Source organism: Gouania willdenowi, chromosome 2 (assembly GCF_900634775.1).
Source record: "Gouania willdenowi chromosome 2, fGouWil2.1, whole genome shotgun sequence".
Taxonomy (NCBI): Eukaryota; Metazoa; Chordata; class Actinopteri; order Blenniiformes; family Gobiesocidae; genus Gouania; species Gouania willdenowi.
Genome location: NC_041045.1, coordinates 6,801,548 through 6,825,599, shown reverse-complemented (window position 1 = coordinate 6,825,599; position 24,052 = coordinate 6,801,548). Strand labels below are relative to the sequence as shown.

General features: G+C 37.0%; 1 protein-coding gene across 1 annotated transcript in view; it reads left to right on the top strand.

The window, feature by feature from the left end:
* The window catches only part of fam184aa (family with sequence similarity 184 member Aa), a 37,018-nt gene extending 20,962 nt beyond the window's left edge, over window positions 1-16,056 (top strand). The window contains exons 13-23 of the mRNA XM_028472558.1: window positions 969-1,090; window positions 1,842-1,992; window positions 6,606-6,720; window positions 8,031-8,128; window positions 9,763-9,916; window positions 9,998-10,155; window positions 10,756-10,940; window positions 12,353-12,499; window positions 13,261-13,378; window positions 13,448-13,552; window positions 15,712-16,056. Coding sequence (XP_028328359.1) covers window positions 969-1,090; window positions 1,842-1,992; window positions 6,606-6,720; window positions 8,031-8,128; window positions 9,763-9,916; window positions 9,998-10,155; window positions 10,756-10,940; window positions 12,353-12,499; window positions 13,261-13,378; window positions 13,448-13,552; window positions 15,712-16,056 — 1,698 coding nt within the window. The remainder of the gene's footprint in view (window positions 1-968; window positions 1,091-1,841; window positions 1,993-6,605; window positions 6,721-8,030; window positions 8,129-9,762; window positions 9,917-9,997; window positions 10,156-10,755; window positions 10,941-12,352; window positions 12,500-13,260; window positions 13,379-13,447; window positions 13,553-15,711) is intronic.
* Window positions 16,057-24,052: the final 7,996 nt, after the last annotated feature.

Below are 24,052 nucleotides of genomic sequence, written 5' to 3'. Positions count from 1 at the left end.
CTAATTATGCATTGTAGAGTCTTACACACTTTATTAATTTAATTGTATTGAAACTAAATTAAGTATAATCTTATTGATTGGGACAGTTCTGAATGCACTTAGAATGTTTTTTGTTTTTCTCGCATCTTTACCGTAATTATCCTGTGTGACGAAGACATTTAAACAATCGTCTCGTTAGCAAACATTGTTCAGAAAAAAACAATAGCTAAACGCTAAAGTGTGTCGTCATCATTGGACCTTAAATCTTGGGAAGCCAGTGATATTCCAGTCCGTTAAATTTGATTGTCAGTATTGCTAACAAACAAGCTAGGTACGCTAGCCAAGCTAGGCTAATGGAGTTTTAATGTTATTGTTTCCTTTAATGGGTAAAAATTTGTAATTATGTATTGTAGTCTTCCACACTGGATTAAATTAGATGCATTGAAAATAAAGGAAGTATTCATGAGCTTTAGCATTAGCTCATTGTTTTGTCACGTTTGACCCAAACATATTAAAATTCGGGACATTTCTTAATGCATTTATATATTTTTTTTCGAGTACCTAATGTATTTAAATGATCTGAGCAATATAATTTTCGTACATTTAAAAGATTTACTAAAAAGATTAAAATCAAAACATAGATTTCAGTGTGGAAAATCAGTTTCCTTTTTTTTTTTTTTTTAAGTCACTTCATGTTGTAGTTTCTATTGTGAGTGCATTCTGCTGACTTTTAAAAAAAAAAAAAAAAAAAAAAAAAAAAAAAAAGATTAAGCTGATGTTCTAGATGAGTCAGCACTCGTAGTTTGAATGCTGACACTGTATATAGCGCTAACGTACATGCTTTGATCGGAGCATTGTTATGCTCCGAATTAATACCAAGAATACATTACATTATTCTAGGGCTCCTTTTGTTGAATTTCAAACATTTTGGGGAATAGTTTGTCCTGACGGCTTAATACTAGCGACGGCATCCACTTCATTGTTTACAGGAGGAAATTGAGACGCAGAAACAACAACACGAGGCCAGAGTGATGTCCATCAGGACGGAGGAGAAGCAGAAAATGGACAAGATGGCAGACGACTTGGACCAAAAGTGGAGAGACGCTTTACGGTAAGAACCAGTATAGCTGAGGAACAGCCAATGGAGTAGTAGTAAATTGGTTTTATTTCATATTTTTTTTGTTAATGAATTCATCTTTTAATGACTGTTATAAGCTATGTTTGATAAATAAAATACATATTGTAATAGCTTTGTTTATACAGGTAATCCAATTGAAACAACTGTTTATACAGACAAATATTTTATTGTTATTTTTGTAATCTACATACTTTTCTTTTTCTTTTTCTTCTTATAATTGTAGTACGTTCCGTACGTTATTCAATCTTCATTTACTTTCACATTTTGTAACTTATTAGACCTAAGTAGAAATCAAAATTTCCAAAAATTCTGCTTTTGTGATACATTTTTTTACATTTAAACTTTTTCAGTAGTTATTTGACTTTTTTGGAAAAAAGTTGTCCCATTCATTTTTATTGAGCTCAGGTTATACTGACTCCGAGGATCAAGCATACAGCATCCTCACTTCAGCCACTGCAATTCAGTTATTTATTTTCCATTTATTCATCCATTTATATGATGTTTGCTAATTACATAAAAATACGTGCTCATGGTATTGTTGCCAATGGTAGTGTCATTGTAAGCAATGGTGTTACTATGCGCTAATAGACATTGCCTCTAATAAGTACGCAATCTGGAGGCGATTTTGCAATTTTGGATCTTTACAAAAATGACAATTTAGCGTCTTCTACTTCCGCTTTTATGATGAAATATAATGTATCCGAAGTGCCTGCATGCTTTGCAGGGAAGAGGTGCGTCTGTTGAAGGAGGAGCTGAACGAAGAGTACGAAGCGGACAAACAGGCGGCGCTGACTCAGCTTTCCCAGCAGAAGGAGCTGGAGATGATGGCAGCACGAGAGGGCTGGCAGAGGAAGGTGGAGGACCTGCTCGAACAGGTACACACACACACACACACACACACACACACAGAATTGTGACCTTTGAACCCTTGAGTGACAGCTCAAACGAGCTTTGAGCTCAATTAAATTTTGAAATTATAATTACGTCTTCAATTATGTTCAATTACGATTACGGTGACCGACAGTTTTTCCAAATACAACTAAAATTATCATTATTATTTTCCCTTTGAAAGTCAATTACAGTTATGTTTCAATTACTAAAGTTCAATTATATTTAATCACAATTAATGAGCCTTTAATAAATATCCCTTATTAAACGTATTCTTCCTCTTCTGTTGTTGTTAGCTTTCCGTTAGCATCTGTTTTGATAACAGCTCAGTTTGACCCATGCCTTAAATCAGCTGTAAAATACATTAAAAAAATAATGTAATTTGTTTTAGGCTTCCTAATCAATGAAAATATTGGTATTAATATTTTTGGTGTGGGCGTCTGAGCCTTTATTCTGTCACTATAGCCCTGGGTTTATATATTTTTTTAAATGGTAAAAAGAGAAGTGACAGGTAGTGGTAAAAAAGTTGATCTGAAACATATATATTAATAATTATTAACGAGGTATGTGTAAGACATAGAGCTGTAACATGGTTCAACAGGTGTGCATTTAATTCAATTGTAATTGCAATTACAAAGTCAATTATCTGAACTCAATTACAATTAAATTATGATTACAACAAAAATTACAATTGCATTTATAATTACATCATAATTGTAATTAGTTATCAGCTACACAATCACAATTCGGTCAAACGCAGAGATGGAGTGACTATGTCTCGCTATTCTTCCCTTTTTATGACTACATCATTACATACATTACCTTCTTTCCATTTCCCAGGATTCATAGCAACAGCAACGAAGTTCTTGGGAAAAAAAGAGCAGTGGCTGCGTTTATTTTTCCCGTTCTTCTGTTCTTTGCCGATGGCAATCCCGGAGAACAAAGATGAAGGTTTCTTGTTTTAATTAGTTCCCTCCGCCATATTTCTCCTCCGTGTGACTCCTTTATAGAAAAGCACCAGCTGCATACATGCATCCGTTTATAAAGGAAATTAATATTCATGTCATCGTTTTGTAGCTGTAGGTCAATACCTGGAATAATGCTAATCCTGGCTCTGTGCAGGTTCAGATAGGGCATATACAGGACTTTGTAATTGAGACAGTGTTGCCATGGTAACTCCATTGGCAAGGTTGTGTCTCGGTAAGATTTAAAATGCTCCCAGAGTGAGTTCAAATGCCAAAATGCCTGAAAAATGCACACAAAAAAAATGTCTCCAAAGCCCCACAAAATAACAATATATATGTTTTTGAAATGTTCAGCTTTTTTAATAAACCTTTTCTAAAACCTTTTTTTTTTAAACATTTTGAATTGAGATCCACAGGATTTGTGCGCAAATATTTACCGGTATGTGTAAACACACATGAATATAGAGTATATGGTTCTTCTCAACCTTTTCAGCCCGTGACCCCCAATATAAAGGTTCCAGAGACCGGGGACCCCCTCTGTACCTGAAGGTGGTTGAACACAGACATAAACACTAAAGAACAGTTATGTGGAGACAGGACCCTCTATAAGGGGGAATAAAGGGGAGAGATTTTTGGGGTCCATCCATAAAGTCAGCAAAATGATGGTCCATTGTTCTATGAATCTGTGATAACCACATTTATTTATTTATTTATCTGAATAATATCCACTGTTATCCAGGAAGTTATTATTTGCTCCATAATATCTAGTCATATTAAAGATGTATATCCTTGTTTTAATCAGAAAAACAAAAATTTATTAAAAGTGGCAAATTAAAGTGGGCAAAAACGGAGAGGAAAAGTGTTAAAATTGGTCAATATTGGTTTAAAAGTGGTAGAAAAAATAGAACAATTAATTTAAACCAGTAAATAATGGTCATGACAAATTGTAAATGTGGTTAAATTGGTTAAAATAAGCATGAAATATGGTTAAAAGTGCCAATAATGGGTCAACATATGTGACATTAGGTGGGAAAAGTGTTGGAAAGAGTACTGTAGCAAAAATGCATTAAAAGGAGCAAAAATATGGCAAGAAAAAGTTGTTAAAATAGGTTATAAAATATGGCAAGTTTGGCGTAGTTGCAGAAAAAGGGTAAAAATAAGCAAAGATGGGCTCAAATTGTTCCGAAAATTTTCTTAAAGGCATCTGGCGACCACCTCCATATGGGTCCTGACCCTAAGGTTGAGAACCCCTGCCATAGACAATGCAGTCTATGGACTAAGTGTAGTTGTCTAAAAGACATTTAACAAGAAACCAGTTGCAAATGATCATAGGGAGCAATGTTAACGCTTTACGTAAGAGGATTGATACATGGAGCTAAAACCATCACAAACAAGCCCTTAAAGTAAACACACGTAAAAGCACGTTGAGGCGCTGCCAGCAGGATTTAGTGACTTTATGCTAAGCTAGGCTAGCCAGATGTTCACTACAACCGCTGCACACTGCACCAAAAAAAGCTTCAAAAGAACAATATTTATGCGAAGTAGCTGCACATGTGGAGTCCTACTGTTTCCTTAAAGTAAGCACAGACTTTTTGAACTCAGACTTTCAAATTAAAGCTCAGCACTGTGAGGATTGACGAAGGGAGGTCTTAGGATTGTGGAAGACTAGTCACGTGTCTCGTTAGTACAAACAAAAAGGATTCAGGTATTATTCGGCGTTCCTCTTAGGGTTGACCTACTTTAGGCGCAGTAAGGCGCTGAGGAGCCAGATGAAGTTCACGCATGGAGCTGTGATTTAGACATTAGCATGACACATCAACAACACTGAAATCAGTAAAACACCGCTGTTTCTTCCCTCCGCCCCAACAAGAGCTGCTACTTAGCATGTCATTTCTCTTTTAATCAAAAATTACACTTTCTCTCGGCTAATGAACTGCTGTAGCATCCACTTCACCGTTCTTTTGATCAGAGGCAGTGCACACACACACACGCACGCGCGCTAAAGGCCCTTCTCTGCATAAATAACTGGCATCCTGATAAGCTGCTGAGTTTGTATTGGAGCTGTGATATAACCTCCAACATGCAAAATAAACACAGTTTTCAGCAGTTAATTAGTTGACAAATCTTACAAAGAGAAGCGCGGCAGGAGAGCGTCAAACGTGACGGCTCGTATTAGCTTAGAAACGTCAAATTATGAATAACTAAATAGACGAACAGCTGAATGGTCTAATTTTGTGTGAACCTAGGAAAAAAACGCAGAAAATCCCTTTTAAAATTGCACAAAGTAACAGCAAAAATACACAAAAGGATGATTAAAATGCACAGAAATAATATAGAAAATGACACCAAGAATGCAAAAAGACAACAAAAATATGCAAAATTTCAAAAATATATATAAAAAGACCACAAAAACACAAAGGACAACAAAAATGCACAAAAAATATGTCAAATAACACAAAAATATTAGGAAAATAATGTAAATCGACAGCAAAAACGCCAATTGACAACGAAAATACATAATATGACCAAAAAATATGCAAAACGATAACAAAATGCACAAAAGGATAACAAAAAATACACAATTAACAAAAAATATATTAAAATGACACAATGCACAAAAACAAGAAAAATTTATAAAATGACATCAAAAATGCACAAAATAACCGGAAAAAAATCACACATCCATTTTCCTTTCCTATATTAATGTTCAGATTTGTCATTATTCCAGATGCTGACATGAATGTTGATAATGTCATCAACCTTCAGTTTTGGTCAATGTTAAATTATTACATAAACTGTCGTCCTCATCATATTTAGGAGCGGATAAGTCTGAGCATGATAATGTAATATCTGTCTTACTCCTACTTACTGTGGAACTTCTGTTGAACTGTGACATCATCACTTGCGGCGCGTGGGAGTGGCGGTGTGTGTATGTTTGGTTTAATTGTGTCACAGATACGATCGCGCTCTTCATCCCAACCCCGTCCTCTCGTCTTTGCCTTTATTGAATCCGTCTTGCCTCGTATTGTAGTTCTCCTGCAAAAGCTTAATCCTGGAGGGGATTTATCTGTGTAGGAGAAGAGTGGCATGTGAAAGGCCAGAGCCGTCTTGTTTCCCAGAGTTCTGCCACTCACTCCTGCTTGTTGTTTCCACAATAGAACATTTTTATTCAGTGGCTTTATGTTATTGAATGTGTGATAGATTCAGAAGCACCAGTTTAAATGGTATTACAACAGCGTGACAGGAGTTTACCCTTCTATTGTCCTCAAAAACACATTTTACACTTGTGTTTTTGGGTTAGGGTTAATTTTTTCTAACATATTTGGGATTATTCACTATAAATTCCTCTCTGTCAGACACATTCACTTTTACTGTGAAAGAGCTGTTCCAAAGCCTTATTGACAGTAAACCTTTTCCTACAGGGCATTTTCAAGAGAAAGAGAGCATGCAGACTTCCATACACAATAAGGAATGATTTGGATAAATTAGGAAAAGTCATGAAATATGAAGCAAAAAAAAAGAAATATTGAAACATTGAATGGGGTCAAATTGACACCAAGGATAATATGAGGGTTAGGAGCCACTGGAATATATGTGTGCACTCATTCATTTCTTCTGTCCCTGGGTTTTGACAGATCTCTCTCCTGAAACAGTCTCTGGAGCTGCAGTTGTCCCAGTCTCAGTCGGCTCTGCAGCAGCTGCAGTCTCAGTTCAACCAAGAGAGGGAGCTACTGAGCCAACAGCTGAAAGGTTTCCATTTTTTCTTCTTCTGCCAATCCAGAAGTTGCTTTAAAGGGATTGTCCACCGGTAGAAGATCTATGCTTAACAAAGCACATTATTTTGCACCATATTAGCTTTTATTAACATTGAAATTTACCATTTTAGAGACTGTGTTCCGATTGATGATGTCACATGGCCCCACTGCCTGTAAACATCCCATTGTTTCTTAATGGAGTGAAGCATTGAACCTGCATATTAGATTATTTAGTCGCTTTTTAGGTTTCACAACTTGTGCTGCTTTTAGTTGATATAATTGATCAGGAAAAGTTAAAAATGTCGATGTAACCCACTTTTGTTTACCGATAGAGGATAAAAACAGTTGTGACCAAAAAAAATCTGTGACCACAGGGGGCGACAGTTTCAACTCTGCTGTTTGGAAATAGACATTGAAGCAGAGAAGAAGAGCTCTCCTAAGGGACATTTACTCTCCAGTAAACAGTGCGCTGACATGCTCTGGTGGCTGAAGTTAGCGAGTTAATCACGGACTGTTGAAGAACTCCTGCCCAAAAGGACTTCTATTCTTAGGGTTTGTGTGATTATTTAGTACATGTGTCAAACTAATGATCCTGGGGGCCATATCTGGCCCTTTGGAGCATCTAATTCGGCCCGTAGGAGAAAGTAAAAATGACATAGAAAACATGAATCCTTGATTTCCCGGTGCTTATATCACACGATTGCAGTCATTTTTAATGTTAGACAGTTGGAAAAAAACTCAAAATTCTTACAAAATACTTCAATTTTGCTCTAATTATAACATTTTCCTTTTTATATTTCCTTCATTAAATAGAAATAGGTCACAAAATCGTGGACATTTAAAGGGAAGACCCTGTTGGCACTGATATCTGTCACTTATTGCTTGGATATGGTAGAAGTGTAAACTAGGGCACAAAAATGTTGAAACTACTCATTTTCCTGCATAAAATCTGATCTTGAGATCAAATTCTTCATATTTGGCCCCTGAACTAAAATTAGTTTGACGCCCATGATTTAGAGCAACCAAAAGCTGCACAAGTTGTCATTTTGACCAAAAAAGCTGCTCAATTATCTAACTGATCTTAGATCTTCTAATAAGGACATTCCAAAGGTTTTGTAAAAACAATGGAGGATCCCTTTAACATGTACAATCCAGCCTTTAGAAAGCGTTTCAGCTTTAGTAAGTAACACACCTTCACACAGTGGTACTGGATGTTGCAGAGCAGTGTAAGCTGTGTTGCGTGTCTTGTTTTGAGTTGTGTGTGTGTGTGTGTTTGAAGTGTCACACACTTGTTTGTGTCTTCAGAGATGCAGAGGGAACATCAGAGGAGAGAGCACCGACTGCAGGAAGCTCACTGCTGCGCTCTCAGCACGATGGAGGAGGCTCGGCAGCATCAGATAAGAGTGAGGCTCACACACGCACGTGCACACACACATGCACACGCCTGGCTGTTGTCTGGCACCATCTTCTGTGAGCCTAAGTGGTGCATGTCAAGAGAACTTGTCACTACGGCGCAAACACTCTGCTACATTATGCATCCGGCTGTGAAACAGCTTCACAGTCTCCACAATTTGTAATTTTTTGTCATCTTGCGCGTTTGTGCTGTCAATTAGTTTGTTTCAGTTGTCATTTTGTGCCATTTAATTCTTTCCTCTTCTGTAATTTTTGTTTTTGTAGTCATTTTGTGTATTTTATTTTTATTGTAATTTTGTACATCTGGGGTCATTTAATTTTTTCCCGTCATTTTTTGTATATTTGTTGTCCTTTTGTGGGGGGTTTTTTTCTCATTTTTGTGGTTTTTTTGAGTCATCATGTATTTTTTTTGTTCTCCTTTTGTATGTTTTTAATGTCTTTTTTTTATATCTAGTGTCATTTAATTAATTTTTCTTTCATTTTGTGAAATATGTAATCCATTTGTGTAATTTTTGTTGGCGTTTTATGTATTTGTGGAGTTATTTTCTGTATTTCTGTGGCCATTTTCTGTATTTATCATTTTGTGTATATTTTTGTTTTCTTTTGTGTGTATTTGTTGCCTTTTTGTATATCTGGTGTCATTTCATTAAGTTTTCTAATGATTTTATGAATTATTCAGTCCTTTTGTGTTTTGTGAAGTATATAGAATATGTATTTTTATATACTTTTGGATTCAATGTGTGTATTATTTTGTGTTTGTGATGTTATTTTTGCATTATTCTGTTGTAATTTTGTGTATTTTTTTTGTCATTTGACTGTTTTGAGTATTTTTGGGGTCATTTGGGGTATTTGTTTTGTAGGCCACTAAAAAATAGTTTGAGGGCTGCATGTGGTCCGCAGGCCACCAGTTGTCCAACATTGGATTTGGGTCATTGTGCTGCTGAAATGTGACTCTAGAATGTTTGTGGCTTTATCCATCCTCCCGTTAAATTTGAGCTGCCTCCCTGTCCCTGCTGATGAAAAACATCCTCACAGCATGATGCTGCCACCACCATGCTTTACAGTGAATGCTTTTTTTCCTAGAGGATGTTGAAGAATAAACTTTTTTTGATATCATCACAGTGTTCAGGATTGTGTTCTCGTCATCAGGTTTAATGGAATAATCCATTGATTGATGAGCAGATAGAGGATTCATAAAGCTAATAAATCTCCCTCGTTATGCACCGTTTCACGCGGTGCATCCACTTTGATTTCCTCCTTTGTCTTGTTAAGTGCTTTTCAAAATCAGCTGCTGACGACAGAAGTGTATTCATTGTGCTACTTACGGTTGAAGCTCACGTATAATTACTCTGCAGACTGAAACCTGTAAAGATTGTTTTTTTCCGTGCTTGAACGAGCTAAACGACGGACGGCGCGTGCCTGTGAGGAGACGCGTTATTGGCTTTTGTTCCATAATACACCCTGACAGAAGCTAAATGGAGACTGAAAGCTATAATTTATATAAAAACCTCCATTCAATGCTTTTACTTTTCAGAAAAAGGAAGAAAACAAAGAACTTTGTGTTTCTTTCATTCACATATTTCCATTGCATTTTCTGTCTTTCTCCTTCCCGGGTCTCCTCTAGGCTCTCGAGGAGCGACTGAAGCAGGAGCAGAGGGAGGAGGTCCACGCCCTGAAGGAGGCGCACAGGAGAACCTTAGAGATCCTCCGTCAGCAGTCGGACCAAGAGTTGCAGACGCTGCGGTTCGAGCTGGAGGACGAGGGCAAAGCCAAGCTGGGTAAAGCTTTATAGACACGATGCAGTGGTTGATGAGGATTCATGAATGACGATGACGATGTCACTGTTCTCTGTTGAGCAGCTTCTCTTCGCGCCGAGCTAAACCACCTCCACGCCACGGCCATAGAGCACATCAAACAGATTCACCTTAAAGAACACACGGCTGCTAAACGGGAGCTGGAAAAGGCCATGGAGCACTGCCACCAGCAGGTCCAAGCTCTGCTTTACTTCCTCGACTCAGTGCGTTTCTTGCTTCAAAATAAAAGCCACTGTTAGCGGTTAGCCTGTAGCTTTCAAACTACATTAGTTGAGACGAGTAAAGTTATGACATTTAGTGAACAAAATGCTTTGTCAGAGGAGTTTACATGTTCTGTCTTTCCCTAATCCATCATACAGACTCTAAATTTCTCTTTATATCTATTTATTTATATCTAAGTCTCGCTATATATTTCTATGTTTATATTTATAGCCCTCTATATCTCTACATATATCTCTATTTATATGTCTATATATCTACAGTATATGATATAGACATAGAGTTGTAGATGGCTATGGATATAGATATAGACTATATTTATAGCCCTCTATCTATATGTCTATATATCTATATGATATAGACCTAGTTGTAGAGGGCTATCAATATAGATACAGACTATATCTGTAATTATAACCCTCTATATTTGTGTAGCACAATTTATACACAAAGCAACTCAATGTGCTATAAGTCTCCATCTATATTTATATCTGCATCTATATCAGCTATATCTATATAGCATCTTGTTTTAACATACAGGACATATACCTGATGCATTTCTCTACACTTCTATTTTTTTTCTTTAGGAGCAAGAGCTTCTGGTTCGTATGTCAGACCTGCAAACTGAGGTGTGTTGCCGTAGCAACCGCATCACCGATCTCGACCACGAGATCCACTCCCTGAACGAGACCATTGACACCCTGACCCGAGAGCTGGAGCTGAAGGGCAAAGAGGTGCTGCGGGTTCGCAGCGAGGCGAACCATCAGATAAGGTAGACACGTCCAGAGTAGAGCAGCGTCTTATCTAGTAAACAACAACACTCACTGCTGCAGTGATTCTCAGGATGAAAGTGTGACTCGGCAGTCAGTGACCCAGTTTGCAGGAAGTAATCCAGCGCTGTTGTCAGAAGGGGAGGAACTGGCCAAACCCCATGTGTATATAACACAGCACATTTGGAACAAACACACACACACGGATTACTTTATTTAGTTTTTTACTGCAGTGCAAAATAAAGGTGCCTGATACCGGGGGACAGTTACTGATGTAATTTAATTTAAAAAGTAGGAACATGTAGTTTAAACTGGCAAATAATGGACATGACAAATTGTGTTAAATTGACATAAATAACCATGAAATATGGTGAAAAGAGGTTAAAAGTGACAATAATGGATCAACATATGCGACATTCAGTGGGAAAAGTGTTGGAAAGGGTTTTTAAATGCTGAAAAAGGGAGAAAAATGTGCAGAAAAGGCATTTAAATTTGATGAAGTGGCAGAAATGGGAGTAATGTAGCACAAATTCATTAAAAGGAGCAAAAATATGGCAATAAAAAGTCATGAAAATAGGGTAAAATATGACTAGTTTGCAGAAAAAGGGTAAAAATGGGCTTAAATTGTCCAAAAAACATTCCTAGTTTCTTGAAGGCATCTGGCAACCCCCTCCCAATGTTTCACAACCCAAAGTGGAGTCCTCACCTCAAGGTTGAGAATCCTTGTTCTACTGAACACGTAAAGAACATAAGATGTTGATGTTGATATTACATGTGTTATATTCAGTTATGCCTGTTATACATGTCAATACGGCAAAAATATCATGGAAATGTGTGATTTTGTCCCAAAACATGTCGTGAGGGTTTAGTCCGTGTTCCATTTCAGTAGATCGCAAGATTTTCTGCTGACTTTGACATTTGCCCACCCTTTACGGGGGAAAATTGCATGTAATTGGTGATATTTTTTTCAAAACACTCGTGAGGGTATATTCTGCATCATATTGATATTTCCACAGAAATGAAAATAATAACAATATTGCTATTCCCGTTTCAGTTTGCGAATTCTGTCATTTCCGTGATCATTAAAAGCCAAGCTCCAGCAGTGAAACGGTCGCCATGGATACACGATTTATGAAGCTGTGAAGTACCATATGCTCCACATTGTGCCCCGCTGAGTTGATTTTGCAGCTGTGCATCTTCTCCTGGTTGTCCTCTATCATTAACCCAACATGGGGTCAAAGTCGCGGTCCTTTAGCTCAGCCTGTCTGCGAGTTAGCCACAGTAAAAGCCTCTAATGGCGTTGATGGAGTGTAAATTGTGATCCTGCCTGAACGGCACTCGAGCGAATGCATTGGTTGACCTAATGGTGCATTATTCACAAGGCCCCATTGGTTTCTATCCGCCCCCTTTGCAGAGCTCATGAACAAGACCTAACAAAGAGACACGAGCGGGATCTGGGCGAGATGAACGCCGCCCACCACAGAGAAACGCACATCATGCTGGCTGACTTTAACAAAGCCCAGGAGGTCCTCAAAGATAAGATATCTGCCCTGCAAATACTGTAAGGCCACATACTCGTGTGATGATGGTTTTTTTTTTACTGTTGATACCATTTTAATATTTGAAGAAAAAGATGACTACACCAAGAACATTAATATGAATATTTTCATTGATTTGGAAGCGTAATAGGGTAACCAAGAGATAAAAAGAAATTAGATGATGGATAATATTTTTTAGTGTATTTTGCAGCTGATATAAGACATGGGTCAAAACCCACCCGTTATCATAAGGGATGCTAACAGAAAGCTAACACAAGAGGGACGTTACGTTTAATTTTATTTTTGGTTGTAATTGGAAAAAATCTTACAAACTTTAATCATAATTGAGTTGAAATCAAACATTGGTAATTGAAAACGTAATTGTAACTGAAAAATGTCCTGTCAATTCCAATTAAATTCCAATTTTTTTTTTCTTCCGAAAGTCTCAATTACTAATGTTCAAATACAATTAATCACAATTACAGAGCCTGAAATAAATAACCATAACTTTCCTCTTGTGTTAGCTTTCTGTTAGCATCTTAGCTGTAAAATACACTAAAAACAAATATCTATCATCTAATATCTTTCCTATCCATTTTTTTTTACCTCGTTAGGCTTCCTGATATGAAACATATTTTAATAATTGTTAGCTACACTAAGCTGTAAGATAACTGATCATTTTTATAGCATTTTCATGGCAATTACAATTACAAAGTCAATTACCTTTCACTGTCGCCTTTTTAACTTCCCTTGTTTTTGTTTTTTTTTCAACGCTCACGTCCAGGTTGGAGGGAACCGAGGAGAAGCTGAGGAACAGAGAAAGCCGACCAGAGGACCTGCATCTTATCGCCGACCTCAGAGAAATGATCACTGAACGGGAAGCTCTGGTCAAAAAACTGGTGGTGAGTCATCACAGTGTGGACTGGCGTCTGAGCTGAGATGAGATCAAACTGAGGTTCTCTGTTCCACAGGATGATAAGAAGTTCTACCAGCTGGAGTTGGTCAACAGGGAAACAGGCTTCAACAAGGTCTTTAACTCCAGTGCCAACGTTGGTGTCATCAACCCTCTCATCAAGGTGAGGCCACTTCACCAAGTTGTCAAAGGAGCGGTTTGAGTTTTCTCAACTTATGCGTCACAAAGCAAAACCCCAAAACCACATGTCCACTACACTGGTTTGGGACTCGCTCAAACGGAGGGAGTCGCAGTGATAGTTTCCTCTCCAGCTGAGCTTTCTAATCTGCACACAAGTCCTTTCGCAGCTTTCTTTTTACTTTAATGGCGCTGCTGCTCAACTGTGTCCGTCAGCTTTAATTCACTGGGCAGAAATCCAGCCGAGTTCATTAGCAAGAAGGGTTTATAAGTGCCGTAAATGTTTTGAAAGTGGAGAAAATGAGCAAAAAAGGCATTGGAATTTAATGGAGGAGTGCAGAAATGGGAGTAATGTAGCAAAAATGCATTAAAAGGATCAAAAATATGGCAAGAAAAAGTGATGAAAACAGGTTAAAATATGGCAAGTTTGTTGTAGTGTAAAAACTGTGTAATAAAATGGGCTCAAATTGTCCAAAAAATATTCTTAGTTTCTTAAAGGCATCTGGCAATGTTTACATTTTTAAAATATTTTAACTCTAGATCAGTGATTTTCAACCTTAGTAATTGAAAAAAACATATTTAATATTTAAAAAAAAAAAGTAATGTATTATATTTAAAAATAAAACACAACACACAATGTTAGACAACTTTATTCTGTACTTTCACGTTCTCAAATATGAATTTAATTTTTTTAAAAGACGAAATAAAATGCAATAAATTACAGTATGTGCTTTACGTGATCAAAAGGTGCAACAGAAAGCATTCAAACAGCTCAAAAATCAATAAGAACATTAAAATCAGCAATTAAACAATAACCCCTCTCAGTCATATGCAAACTTTGAATTATCTATTATCTCATCAGTGTGTAAAGTATGATAATATTACCAAGAGAGCGGTTTTTCTTTGTGACTTATGAGTTAAAAAAAAAACAACTTCAGTCATACAGTAGATTTTATTTTCCAAAATAAAGTTTATGGGTTATGTGAGAGTGTATCGAAGACCCCATAAAGGGCGATGATGGCAGACGCGATCCGTCACGTTGGTAAAGCGGCAGTAAAGCCGACACGGTTCATCTTCCAGGGTGACGCACGGTGGCTGCCTACATCCTGGCACAGTTAGTAGCTTTGTTTACTGCTGCCACGGGAAGCTATTGATCATCTCAGGAGGAGGGAAATGATGAGAAACTGGCAGCAGTGTTCCTCCTCACTGTTATGATCTGATGGTGGGTTGTAAAGAATCCTCAGTGGAATGAGGGCGGTGCATCATTGTCTGACACAAACCTGAGACGGACTCGTATCGTCTTATTTTGTATCAGTCTGATACAAACAGATCCTTTTTTATCCTTTTTACACGTGTCGAAGTCTGATTAAATTAAGTGTAAAGGAGGCAAGAACACCTCACAGATGTTCTGTGTTTAACAGACCTAATATGAGAGCTGATCAGCTGTTCCAGACTACACATTTCTTTTTTATTTATTTATAGAACCGAGTGAACCCAGCCACAGCGTTTAGCTTACTGTATTGGACTTTTTCTAGTTAGTCATTATTGCTATATTTAGTCTTATTTTTTAATAATATGTAATATATTCATTTATTCAGAAAACTGTTCCTCAGGAAATCAACTTTGATCTCCTGAAATGTTTTGACTTCCAAGCTTGCTGATCGCTTTGATGTTTCCTTGACTTCCACGTAGTAATTACAGCAACATTTTTTTTCGAACGATATGTTGAGGTTTCATTTATTCAAATAACTGACACAGAATCACACAATGTCACAGTAAATCCAATCGCCGACTTTCATTAATCTGTAACTTGGACTGTCAAAGAAACATCAAAGGAAACATCAAAGCGATCAGTAGATGCCTCTGACGAAGACTGGCAGTTGACAGTCAAAACATGTAAATGTATTTAGTTAGAAAAAAAACAAAAAAACGCTGTGGAACATTTTTAAATTCAATTGAGTTTGATGGAAAATAATGATGTCAAACCTTGTATAAAGTTAAAAAAGATACATTATGCAGAATGTAGAAAAAACAACAAACCCCAAAAACTCATCAAATGTTAAAGTTAAGCATTTTTTTATACATTGTGTAAAACCGTTTGATGCTCATCACCGACATCATCATTTCACCTTTCTCTGTCAATAGTTAAAAACAGGCAGCCAATCAGAGAACCACTCCTCCAGCTTTCCTAGCCAATCAGCTCTTCAATTCATCCTGAGTCATGGAGGAGGAGGAGGTGACAAGGTAGGAGCGAGCGGCCGCTTGGCACCTCCTTACTCCCTCCTCCAGAGGTCCCTCCCCCGACGTAAGAAAGCCTCGCCTCTGTTAGGCTCCCTCCCTCCTTACCCCCTCCCTCAGCATCCTCCCACTCCGCCTCCCTCTCCTCTTCCTGTACATCAGCCCATGCCGGACCGCGCTCTTCCTCCTCATGCTCCTCATCCTCAGGATGCCCTGATGCAGCAACAGGGCCAGCCCAACGTTAGGAGGTGAGATTGACTGGTTGGTGCTTGTTGTTGCTACTGCTGCTGCCCATGGGAGACGTTTGCTGTCTGCACCCAGTCCAGCACCTCACTTCCCGACCCTTTGCCTGTTTGTAAAACCTGTAGTAAAGTCTCTGTTCACCATGCAAAAACAAAGCCCTGGCTTATGTTGCCTGATTCACTGCACCCTCTAGTGGAACCAATATGACGTGCCTTTAAACACTTGCCTTCCCTTCCCTGAAATTGAATTAGCTGTCAACTCACCTCTTCCTTGTTTATTTTGTTGTGTTCAAACATCCAATCAGGTGGTGGTATTACAAAGCTCAGTATCATGTGAGGTTTTTTTCTGTCTACCTTCCTCCCGGATCTTTTGATTGAACAGTTTCGAGGAAAGATGACAAGTGTAATTCTATTTCTCAGAGTAGTTTTTTCTAAGTTAGTCACAAGTCAAATTTAGCTGCAGGCCTGCTATTCGTGCTTCCAGACACACACACACTCACACACACACACACACACACACACACTCGCAGGCGCTGGGTAGCAGAGAGAATTCTGAGATACAATCTGAGGCCCTGTTTACACGACAACGTTTAGCTTCTGTTTCCGTTTTTGTTTCTAAAAAGTTCTGCAGTCACACGGCAACGTTTTCAAAACGATCTCTTTTTACATGAGACTTGGGGTAAAACATAGAAAACGATGTAGTTTACATCCCTGGCCAATAGATGGCGAGATGATTTTGCAATGAACCAAAATAATTAACACACTTCTGCCGAACACAAGTAAAAGTGATAAGCTTTAATCGGACTTACAAAGTTAAACCCGACTTAACCCAAGTCTGTCAGAATAAATCTGATCTCTCTTTAAGTCTGAACTCATTGCTGTTGAAACCCGTCGCTGCGTGAACATTTAGGCAAGTTTCTTTAATAACTCAGCTTTATTTGATAGCCACTCGTTCTGCGTACAACTGTACCGGTTTACTGCTGCAACACACACAGCTCAGCAACCTGCTCTCTACATACAGTATGTGACACACACACACACAGTAAAACGACGAGTCAATTATGCATTTTATAATTAAGCCCAAACCTGGGTTTGTTCAACTAGCTCTGAGTAGGAGTGCAGCTCTGTGACGGTCGTCAGAATCTGGTGCAGGCATGAAATACGTCTCAAGCGTGCCTGTGACACAAAAAATGTTGGTTCCCCGAACAAGTAGCGTTTTCATACACTTCCACTTCATTTTTTTAAAAGCACCAAAGCGCCGTTGCCATGCAAATGGACCACCAAAACCCAACAAAACGTTTGCGTTTTCACTAGAAAACATCCTTGTGTAAATGGGGCCTGAAAAACCAAGTCAAATATACATTATCTTCTGGGGTGGACTCATTCCCGACACAGAAAGCGAGACGTGATTGGCCGAATTAACCACAACACAATTCAGCAGTTTTGCCTATGGCCTTAGTGTTCTATAAAAACTGACTATTGTGTGGGTGTTGGTCAGACGTGTTTTCTCAACCAATAGTTTCCTGCTTCCTGTAGTTTAATTTGCATTTGCCAGCTCAACATTGATCTTTTTATCTCATCACACGCTGCTGTCTCGCTGTATCAGATCTGGGTCAATACGCCTCATAATGAAGCTATTATTCCTTTTAGACTCGATTTGGTTTAGAAACAGCCTCCATCATCTTAGAAATAGGCTTTAAATCCTTCCTATCTGCTGTCACGTACTAAGACGGTGCAAATCCGTCTGAACAGGAAAGTTATGTTGGAAACATTTGTGGGCTTTAGTTCTTTTTTTAATAGTGTTCCCATTTGTTGTGCGTAAAAAAAAAAAAACGTTTCTTCAGCCAATTTTTCCTAAAGCTTCAGTAAAGATTCTGCAGTAAAAAAAAAAAAAAATATTCAGGCTTTAATCCCAGCTAACTGAAAGCTGATTTTAATGTGTTTAACTCTGAGATAAAACCCAGAATCTTAATCATGAACACTTACGGTCTAACATGGACTCCTTAGAAAATACCCATACAGACCTACAGGTCTACTTTTTAAAGTGTCCAGGTTTGATTAAAAGCGTTGGTTGCACTAAAGCAGGGGTATCAAACTCTTTTTAGTTCAAGGACCAAATACGGAGCAGTTTGATTTCAAGTGGGCCACAGATTATATGTGGGAAAACAAGTCACGTATACATTAAATAGAAAATGTGTAAAAAACCAGACAATATCCAAGCAATAAGTGACAGATGTCAGTCAAAACAGGATCTTCACTTTAAATTTCCTAGATTTTGTGACTATGTAATTAAGTGAAATATTAAATCATAATTTGACATTAAAAATGACTGCACTCATGCGATATACAGTAAGCGCAGGGAAAACAGTGAATCAGTTCAAATATTGTGCAGGTTTAATTTACACAATGATTCATGTTTTCTCTGTCATTTTTACTTTCTCCTGTGGGCCGAATTGGATGCCTCAAAGGGCCAGATTTGGCCCCTGGGCCATGTGTTTGACACGTGTGGTTTATCATGTTCACCGCGAGAATGCCACAACATCAACATCAACTTATGTTTTGGCACAACTTTCAATCCATGAAGAGAGCAGAAATGTCACAGTTCTTTAATGCACACTTGCAATTTAAAAAAGTTTTTAAATTTTTAGTTATCATCCCCCTTGTGGCTTTAAATCTAACCTCATTTCTTAAAAAATTAGGAAAAATAAAACATTTTTACCACACTTACCAATAAATCCAATCGCTGACTTTCATTAAGCTGTAACTTGGACTGACTGAAGCCATTATTTCTACGTATATGAAAGGATTTGAATCATTTTGAAGCGCTGCTTTGCTGTGTGCATGTTGCCTTTAATAGAAGATTGAATGTCCAAGCCTAGTATTTTTAATCTCTTTTTTTTCTAAGTTGGCCTTTGGTTTTCACACCTAGTGGTTTTTCTCTTCTTATTGCACAGTGACACTGGTTCTCCCACAGTCCCGATGCACGTTTCACTCACTGCTGTTCTCCCAGTCACCCTGTCCTTTGTTCAGGCTGATGTTTCTTTCTTTCTTTCTTTCCTTCTTTCTTTCATCTTCCTTCAGCCTTCCTGAGACCAATGCTGTGACACTATCCGAACCACCAGGGGTGGAAGCAGAAAAAGTGAAATATAATGAAGAAGAGGAGCTTAACGCGCAATACTTCACTTTCTGACTGGCCAAAAAAATAAAAACGAAGACTCTCCAACAGTGATGGGACAGAGAGCTAAAGGACAGCGATCACACACACACACACACACACACACACACACACACACACACACACAGCAGAAGCATGAGTCTATGACGTCCTTTCAGATTGAACCTTAGGGCTTCCACAGGTGGTGAGCATGCCCCGTCATTTATCAGCTAAATGTGTTTTCTCCTCATGCATATCCATTGCAAAGTAGCAAAACGTGACATTTACATGAGCGAGACCTCGAAAACACGTTACATTTAAGTTCAAATAAGTTAATAAAAAATCCCAAATGAGAGAAAACTACACAAAATGACTCCAAAAATTTAGAGAACTGCAGAAAAATTACACTAAAGGACAACTAAAAAACACAAATTGACTCTAAAAACACACAAAACAACAAATGCACACAAAAATAGACAAAATGAATCAAAAACAAACCAAATGACTCCAAAAAATGTGGAAAACTAAAGAAAAAATGCACTAAAGGACAACTAAAATACTCAAATTTACTCTAAAAACGCACAAGACGACTACAAATGCACATAAAAATAGACAAAATGACACCAAAAATACACATTGATAATTTCAAAAACACAAAATGACAACAAAAATACACAAAATAAATCAAAACAAACCAAATGAAGTTATCTAAGAAAACGTAGATCACTGCAGACAAAATACACAAAAAGGACAACTAAAATACAAAAATATACAAAACAGCATATCAAATAGAGATTTAAGCCTAAAATGGCGAGAAATCCCTAAAAATTAGTCTTAGCATTAGCCGTTAGCATCAAACCTACAGAAAATGGTTGCAAAACATGTCACAGATGAGGTTTAACGCTCATACAAATGTTCACTGGCTGCAGATGTTTTTGTGTGTCGGACACTGCGATGTTCATCATTCCATATGTGTCTTCAATCGCTTTCTGACGGCAGTCAGAGATTATTGCCTTCACGCTCGCCTTTCACGTCTTCATAGCGTAGCTCCATTTGTCCCACGTAGCTAAACAAACTTTCAGAGAGAGAGAGAGACGACCTGAGTTAAATGCTGATCGGGGTTTTCCAGCATCTGTAAACTTTAACGACACCAGCAAACAAGGCTAACTTTAGCTAGCTGTCCCAGTGCTCCGACATACTCCATTGTTCCGAGGGGCGCTTGATTTACTTTTCCAGACATGCAACCAACTGAATGGAGCGCCCCTCTTGTTTTTATCATTGGGGTGTTTATAATGTACGACGCTACTGTTTTTCTACGGTCTGTTGGTGACAAACGGAGGAGTTCGGACTCGTGAGTGAATCCTAGCGACTCTTCAATGCCAAGGAGTTGTTTCGTTATGAGGACTAGGACTTCCTGCCAGCGACTGAACTCTGACAGACCATAGAGCATGAGATAACAGAAACACACACACGGTCATAATGCTGCTGTCGCTCACTTGAAACCCTCACATCTGCAGTTTCTTCAGTGTCGGCTTTATTTATTTTTTTACTCGTGCTGAGGTCCATTCAGTAATCTGTACAGTTTTTGAAGTGCATGGCCGTCTGACAGGAGCGGGCTCTGGGTCACTTTGTTTACGGCAGAGAGGGCGTGGCTTCAGTGGATCAGGAAGTGTTTGTAACTTCAATGCAGTGCAAGCAAAAATCTACACAATGAACTGAAAATGATCTGGCACAGTGTAAAGATTTTAAAAGCAGTGAGTAGTAAATATATTGATATTTTGGGGATATATTTACACTTGAAATTTCACCATCTAGCCTAATATGGTCAAAGGCAATTCTATTGTATTTAAGAATCCTATTTTCAAAATAAAATACCACACAAACTGTCAAATGTAAATTAAAACAGGTTTTATAGTACCATCACTTTAGCCCATATTCTTGCGACTACCACAGTAGACGCACAAATACACAAAATGTACTCCAAAAAGACTCAAGACAACTACAGAAATACAGAAAAATAGACAAAATACCATTAAAAATACACAAAATGAGTCATAAAACCCAAAAACAACACAAATTTACACTAAAAACACACAAAAGAGAGAATATGTACTTAAGTACAAGAAAAATACACAAGATTACTCCAAAATTACTAACAAAAATTCAGAAAATGAGAGAAAAAATACAAAATAACAACAGAAATAAACAAAATGACTTCAAAAACATACAAGATGGCTTCAAAAATTTACAGCAGAAATACGCAAAATGACAACGAAAATACACAAAAATTACTATTCACACACTAATCACTAACGAACATACACAGAATGGCAGAAAAATGTGCAAAACAAACAAAAATACAGAAAAAGATATCAAAAATTTCCAATAACGAACTAAACACTAACGAAAATACACAGAATGGCAGAAAATGTGCAAAACATCAACAAAAATACATAAAAAGATTACAAAAATTACCAATAACAGACTAAACACTAACCAAAGTTCACAAATTGACAGGAAATGAACAAAACAATACACCAAATGATTCCAAAAACACACAAAACCACCGCGGAAATACAGAAAATGACAACAAAATGACTAGTAACACACTAAACACTAATCAAAATACACAGAATGGCAGAAAAATATGCAAAATTACCAAAAAAAGACACAAAAATAAACAAAATGACTCCAAACCAAGTTAAAACCTGCCTTTTATTCTTTACTGTATTAAAACTCGTATTGGTCATTATTATTTTAAATGCTGACATGAATGTTGATAATATTGTGGCCCTTAGATCAGACAATCACTTTTTTTTGCAGCCCCTACTGGGATAAAACTTCCATATCTCTTCCTTAGCTTGATACTTCCTGTAACATGCATTGCTTAATGGTCAAAATAAACACACAAATGCAGAGATGATACATTTAAATGACATTTTACCTGAATCTCTACATTTCGCTAAGTGCCATCCAAGTATTTTCAACAGTATTTTGTTCTGTTGTGATTCACACAAACACATTGTGACCTGACTGAAGCCTTCCTGTCTGTCCTTTAAGGGTCGGTTTGAGTGTAAATACTGAACGTCGGCACCCGTTATTCTGAACCACGGCTGGTTGATTCCTCCACACACACTGTGACCATCACTACGTCAAATACTGACATTTGATCTGCAGAAGAAGCCTTGAGTTTGTTTGTTTTTATCTTCTCACATTCACATCCAGTCATTTCAACAAAGGGAAGCACATGAACTCGGGACACAAACATGTAGCGCATTTAACAGTCGCTTTCCCATAAACATTTCAGTCATTTGCTTTTCAAAATAAAAGGAAAGTTGCGAGAATACCAATATCTTGACCGACTAAGGATTCATATTGTTGTCCCTTCTTCGGGAGATCATAATTCAATATTGAAATCAAATTTGTTTTCTGTGAAACAAAGATGAATTTTTCCAAACGAGCCGATGTCCCATTGTGACTTATTTAAAGATGTCTGTCTTGCAAATTTTGAAGTAAAATGTATAACAACTATAACACTAACAATATTTGTTTATATTTCTATAATTTCCATTGTATGTTATGGACCAGTAAAATTACGATTGTGAGATAAAGCCCTGGTGTTGTGCTCTTTATTTTTATTTATTTTGCATGAAGACGCACTTAATGTTAATTAAGTTCAAGTTATGAACTTTAGTCTTCCATGATTTGTTTATTTAAGGTGAGTACTTTTGTTCAAGGTCTTAGTTTGTACTTTATTAGTGAGATTTTTGGACTTTGAACCTTTAAACACAAAACATAGTTACCCACAAGAAATGTGTCCTGGTCTTACCTTCTGCACGCATTTATGAAAATCTGTAGTCCATAATTTATTTTTGGGTTTTTTTTTATTTAAATGGGCTGTAATAGTTTTGAGATCATTTACCATCATTATTATTATTATTTATTTTTAAATCTTCTGTTCATTTTTTGTCCTGGCATTTTTGTAGATTTTTTTCCAGCAGAGGCTGAAATTTTTATTTTTTTAGTTTACTTTGATTTATTTGCTTTTTTTTTTTTTTTTTTTTACTCCAGTTATTCTTATTTTGTTTTATTTAAATTTACTGTAGTTTGTTATTTTGTTTTACTTCATTTTTATTTATTTACATTTTTGAAATTGTTTTATTTTATTTAAATTTACTTTAGTTTATCTTATGTTTTACTTCATTTTATTTACATTTTTAAAATTTTATTTAATTTGACCTTACTTTATTTTTTTAACACCATTTACATTAATATTTGTTCTCACTCGCTTTTTTGTCTAGTTTTTAAATTAATATTTAATGTTCTCACTCTTAACTTTTGTCTTTCAACAGTCAGTTTTAACATTTTAAATGTGCTTTACGAGTTAAAATCTAATGGAGTCATTTTAAAGCAGAATATTACTGATCACAGCCCATTTTTAGAACATATTCTACGTATTGACAGTAAATGGGAAATGTTGATTAACCTACAATAAATCATTAGTTCATGTGTTGAACGTGTGACAAACTTCAACTTCCCGTAAAAGCTTATATATGTATATATAAGTTCATTTAAAACTTATCGTTCCAAATGAAAATTGAGCATGCAAAAAAAAAAGCTCAATAATGAATCTTTAAGGACGTTGGCCACATACACATGTGCTTTAATAGAAGCAAATATAACCAATCAGGAGCATACAGTAGTGTGTATACATGTTTAAACAGCTTATTATCTTCTGAATAATTCCATTAGTCCGTCACATCAGTGACTGTCATAAGTGAAATCACTCAAAGTTTACATTCAATGGCTCAAACAACGAAAGAAACAGTCATGTGATCATATCCGATGATAA